Source organism: Barbatula barbatula (assembly GCF_947034865.1).
Source record: "Barbatula barbatula genome assembly, chromosome: 6".
Taxonomy (NCBI): domain Eukaryota; kingdom Metazoa; phylum Chordata; class Actinopteri; order Cypriniformes; family Nemacheilidae; genus Barbatula; species Barbatula barbatula.
The window spans coordinates 18,754,526-18,760,724 of record NC_136765.1 but is presented as its reverse complement, the minus strand read 5'-3'; the positions used below and the strand labels follow the sequence as shown (position 1 = coordinate 18,760,724).

General features: G+C 39.7%; 1 protein-coding gene across 1 annotated transcript; it reads left to right on the top strand.

The window, feature by feature from the left end:
• Nucleotides 1–2,382: 2,382 nt before the first annotated feature.
• LOC306895188 (D(1C) dopamine receptor) lies at nucleotides 2,383–3,708 on the top strand (the record flags this gene model as incomplete). Its single annotated transcript, XM_079458237.1, has 1 exon — nucleotides 2,383–3,708. One exon carries the CDS (start codon nucleotides 2,383–2,385, stop codon nucleotides 3,706–3,708), a length of 1,326 nt encoding a protein of 441 aa, XP_079314363.1.
• Between the last annotated feature and the right edge of the window lie 2,491 nt (nucleotides 3,709–6,199).

Sequence of the window (6,199 nt, the reverse complement as noted above, 5' to 3'; positions counted from 1 at the left end):
AAGTACAGTAACTAATTACATTTACTCCAATACTTTACACCAATGTCCTTACAGTAATGGGATGAACATCTGAAACTGTCGTCTTCACTCCAGTGCGCGGACAGAGACTGTCTGTGAGTGATTCTGGGGAGCAAGCGGAAAAACACGGATGTTTAGTGCAGTATTTTAGCGGGGAACTGAATTAATGCCTGCTCGGAGGTGGGGTTGAGAGGGGCACCTTAGATTGTGGATCTAGCCACCAGGCCACCCCGCTGTGCACGGCCCTGCTCTACTATAATTTAGTTTTTCAAGAGTTTCAAGATCCAGAACCTGAATTAAATGTCCCATTAATGCATTTTTATAGTGATTATTTTGGTGCTGTCCTTATTCTGGGATATTAGGAGATGTTACGTGGAATCCTTTCCAGCTCCTCAAACGGCAACCTGAGGTTTTCCATGGGGTCTCCCAGACAAACATTGACCAAGATGAAACCTGCTTAGCTTCAGCACGTGAGCAGTAAAGAGCTGCAGGACATACTGTCCACAGTCAATAAAGCATATCCAGAGTATAACATAAAGCTCAGAAACACTGTAAAAAATACAACTTCAAATTGTTCTCCCAACAAAGGTAATAATGTAACTTGAACAGAGGTTTTTAAGTAGAAGAAGAAGAATGTATTATTTTGAGTCTGAACAAAATTAGTCTAGATGTGGTACCAACAAAGATTGTTTTGAATCTGGTGACTGTACTTGGATATCTAGTGATTGTCCAAAGCGCCTCAAGTTTGACCAACTTCCAAACTGTGTAATCTCAAAAACAACTCTAGTGAATGAAAGTTGCCAGCATGCGTTGCAGAATTTTCAATTCGCAGTTTGAAATAATTATTCTGATTGCTATTTTAGTGTTTGCTGGCCATATTTTTTGTTTTTGTTGTCATTGTAAGTTACTATTACTATTTAGAGTTCCTTTTTCAACTATATGATGTTTCACAATATTTGATGAAGGATTACACCCCTTTTCATCTCTCTCCACTGGCTACTGGTGGAAACCCGGATCAGATTCAAGTAGCTAATGCTTGCCCAGGACTATCACTGGATCTGCGCCGGCATACTTTCACACCCTACTACACTCCTACACCCCATCAAGATCCCTGTGTTCAGCAAACGAGTGGAATCGTGTATTGCCTTCTCATAAGGGCAGTAATCGCTTTCCCGGTCATTGTCCTTCACAACTCCTTCCTGGTGGAACATTCTTCCTAACTTGGTCCGGTCAATCACATCTCTCACAACCATCATAAAATTAAACCCATATTTGAGTTTAGTAAATTTAGTCCATAGTTGAGTGAACTCAGAAATTAGATTGTTGCATATTTATTTAAGTTGGTTCAACTATTTGTTTTCAATTGACAGTCATGTGACAGTTAATTGAGTAAAGTGAAATACTTGGACAAAAGTTGAGTACCCTCAAAGCGGTGCAGCAAGTTGCCTTGAAATTTTATGTTAAGTCAACTTTTCATTTTTTACACTGTATTTATTAATATGGATATTCTTTGCCATTGCATATTTGTTATTCAACACAATTCTCCCAATGTCTAAGTGATGAGCACCGAAAAAAAGGTAAATTCACCATAAAAACGATTAGTTTTAACTTAAAATTAAAAAACTTTAGCTAACTAATCTTAAAAATATAAATTAACATAACAATTATGCATCAAATTCATGTAATAATTCATATGTTTATGTTGAATGTTTATGAAAAAATTGAGCCAGGTCACTTAATTCTTAAGGTTGAAACAACAAATAAATGTTTACAGTGTTGAAATTTCAAGCAGATGAACACGGTACATAAATGATTCTTGTTGTTAATTTGATTGAATTTAATTGTGTATTCTTTGTAATTATTATTTTGTGCATATTTATCGTTTACAATGCTATTGTTGAAATTCTTTGTTGTGCCTATAATGAATAAATGTAAATGCGCTGCAGATTTGATGAAATGACAGAACACAAAAGGATCATGACCAAGAAAGTTGATTGGTAGCATGGAGTCATTCGCATGGATGCTGGTATGGATCATACAGGCTCAGCGTTGTGGACATAAACCAATCACAAAGCAAGAACTTTCGAAAGGAAAGCTCTGTCACAAGAATGTGGGTCTTTTTACGCGCTAAGCAGTGGGAACGGACGCAGTTTACAACTTGACAAAATGGGAAAGAGCTGTATATCGACCAACTCTGACTGGTCACTAGAAGAAGGAATCGACAGAGACCTCATGGACACTGTCCAAAACAAGGCAGCCGATCACTATGAAGCGCTTTGGTGAGAACAGATGGAAATATCATATTGACGGATAAAGAAGCTGACGGGTTTAGAAAATGTCAAGTGTTGAGCAACGTTCCTAAAGATGGAGAACGATACAAACCACACACAGGACCGAATGCACAAAACGCAGGAGAGTGAGGATAGAGACGGGCAGAACAGTGTGCGCGCTCTGCTGGGCTTCGTCCTCTTTCTTCTGATCGTCTCCACGCTCCTCGGGAACACGCTGGTGTGCGCCGCCGTGGTCAAATTCAGGCACCTGCGTTCCAAAGTGACCAACTTTTTCGTAATTTCTCTGGCGGTGTCGGATCTCTTCGTGGCGGTCCTGGTGATGCCGTGGGAGGCGATATCCACGGTGACGGGCACTTGGCTCTTCGGCCGGTTTTGCGGCATCTGGATCGCCTTCGACATCATGTGCTCCACCGCATCTATTCTAAACCTCTGCATCATCAGCCTGGATCGATACTGGGCCATCGCGAGCCCTTTCCGCTACGAGCGCAAAATGACCCACCGGGTGGCTTTCATGATGATCGGGGTGGCATGGACCCTGTCCATCCTCATCTCCTTTATCCCGGTTCAGCTTAACTGGCACATGGCAGACGACGAGGAGGACGGCGCAGCGGGCAACGGCACAAACTATACCGACAACTGCAAAGCAAATCTGAACAGGACTTACGCCATCTCCTCTTCCCTGATAAGTTTCTACATCCCCGTTATCATCATGATAGCCACTTACACGAGGATATTTCGTATTGCGCAAACACAGATCCGCAGGATCTCCTCTTTGGAGAGGGCAGTGGAGCAAGCGCAAAACCATCACCAGTCCAACGACTGCTCCAACGAGAACTCTCTCAAAACCACATTTAAGAAAGAGACTAAAGTTTTAAAAACCCTTTCCATCATCATGGGGGTCTTTGTGTTCTGCTGGCTGCCCTTTTTCGTGATCAACTGCATGGTACCATTCTGTCAGTGCGTAAGTGACACCACTTTTACCATCTTTGTTTGGTTCGGATGGGCAAATTCCTCCCTAAATCCCGTCATTTACGCATTTAACGCAGACTTCAGGAAAGCATTCTCGTCTATTTTGGGTTGCAATAAGATTTTCCCTAGCACTGCAGTGGAGACGGTGAATTTCAGCAATGAGCTGGTGTCTTATCACCACGACACAACGCTCCAGAAGGAAGCGCAACCGCTGGCCGTTCAGCTGCCACACGCCGTCTCGAACACTCGAGAGGAGCCGAGCCTCCCGTTTGATAAGGATTCGGTTTCGCGGAACCATAAAAACATGCTGTTGCCCAACATTGCGCAGTTCGAGTGCGACGGGGAGATTTCCCTCGACACTATCACACCGTTTACCTCCACTGGACTCATGGAGTGCGAAGGACTCCCTGGTCAGATCATTAATGAATGAAACTGAATGAACATAAAAGTGCATAAAAAGCCTTTGGATTTTGTATCTGTATCATTTTGATCACTTTTTAGCTAGGAACATAGATAATTATTTGCATAGTTGACGCATAAGGTATTTTCTCATAAATTTTGAAGGTTAACATTTACATGAATGTATAAAGGAGAATGTAACTGTAACTGGTGAACATGTCCATCTACATCTGCAGCATTTTCAATTACATTTGTTACCTTAGCATTTTCAATTATTAAATTGTTATTGTTTTACAATGTGTGACGAATGCAAAATGATGTGGTCACAATCTGCAAAATGTTGTTTTACAGTAGTTTAAGATAAATTATCTCACACCACAGTGCGCTTAAATTTCCCAAACGTATTTCAAGCTGATACATTATGACGTCACATAATAACATATGATATGCGATATACCGGTTGAATGTGATATGTTAAATTGCAGCATAGAAGGTCACCTTCCCAAAGCGGTTGAGTGTCTTTAGAATGATTTATGTCTCACCTCCTCCCTGTTTCTAACCTACTTCATACCGTATTACATAATTTGTTCCTGGGCAAATAAAGAGTATACAGGCGTTTTGGTATTCAGATAGCAGCAGCTGAAACCCCACCATTAGCTTCCTGTTATGTAAAAAGTGATCACGTTATAAACGTTGCATGGAGACGATTTCAAGGTTGGTTTATTCAGAGCAAGAAAGCAAAATTGGAATATGTTAAGAAAATGGCCAAAACGTCATTACATGTATAGGCAGCTTAAACATGTCAATCGAAAATATCGTATAATATGTATTGATGAATATTGTCTCTTTACAATCAGTACATCCAAATGTTTTACGATGGACATTTTCAAATTTTGTACACAAAATAAATCTTAAAAATAGAAGGTCTTTTGTTTTGTCTCAGAAAAAAATTAAATTGTATAACATGTCAGAAATAATAATTGAGCAATTTTTTTTGGCTTCCAGTCAGAAGTTTTTCAGCCTTGTGAGAGTATTCAAAAGCTTTTCAAAACCAATCGAAAAGAAAAATAAACAAAGATGATGCTCTAGGCTCCACCTGGCAGAAAGTGTTTCATCTGGTCAGAACAAAGGCTTTGAGTCGCACTACAGCCTCAATCTGCCTTGACCCACTGAGACCCCGAAAAAAAATCCATGGCCTTGCCAACTTCCTAAAGCACACAGCTGTGTGCATAACATGACAATGCGCTGTAAAAAGATGCTATTTTTATCCAGGAGCGTGATAAAAACCTAAAAACATTTAGATCGAACATATTCCTCCAAATGTTGTCCAAATTGTCCTAAAACAGTTAAAGTGATAGTTCACACAAAAAAGGAAAATTACTCACCGCCATATTGTTCCAAACCTGTATACATTTATTTCTTCTGCTAAACACAAAGGAAGATATTTGGAAGAATGTCAGTAACCAAACAGATTTCATCCCCCATTGACTCCTATATTTATTTTCCCTGCTATAGCTGTAAATGGGGGATGAGATCTGAATGCTTACTGACATTCTTCCAAATATCTTCCTTTATTTAACCAGAACAAATAAATGTATACAGATTAAATTATTGGGTGAACTATCCCTTTAAGTGCGAATCTGACGTGGCACTGTATAACAGAATAAAGATCAGAATACAAATAACACAATTTCGAAAAATAAATCTATAATGGACTTAACTAGAACAAAATTAAAAGTAGCATTGCCGAGACAATACATAACAATTCTTTAAGACAGTGAAAAATTGGTTGTGTCAGATATGGGTAATTTTTCTGATTTCATTTTGTGTTTGTGGCATGTACAGTACAAGTGTATGTGGGTGGCTGTGCCGAGGTCTTAAGGTAAATCACAGAGGACACTACAACTGCTTTTGACTAAAAGATCAGTCCAAAGAAAGATGTATAGAAAATATTAAACTTTTTTCTGAAACAAGTCTGATCTTCCACATTGATCTGTCATCATTGTGATATCGCATCACATTCAGCACTGGCTGTAATTAGTGTTGAATCCTTACTTGGACCTCTCAGACATCCATAAACACCAGATGAAATGAACAAATAAGAAAGGAAATGACAGGTAAATAATGAGAAGTTAAAATGCCACATGAATCACACGCCGGCTCATGAAGGCATAGGTCATAGGCAAGAGAATGGAGGTAGTAAATAAGATGAAGACTGAATCCTAATGTACGTTCATTAAATGTCCACTTTCCCTACAAAAGCTGTGAAAGGAAATGTAATAAATGTCAAGGAAATAAACCACCTTACAGATATAGTGGCACTGTGATTTATTTGTGCAGCTGTGGACCGCTCAAGAGGCAGAAGGAAAAGACAGATTCTCCACCGGCAATTTTTGCCTGAGAGACTGAACTGAACCACAGAGGACAGAGATGAAAAAGAAATCCGCCGAATGATGACAACCACACTCAGACAAGGTTTGCAGAGTTGCTTTATTTTTCAATATAAATTGTTTAACATCACG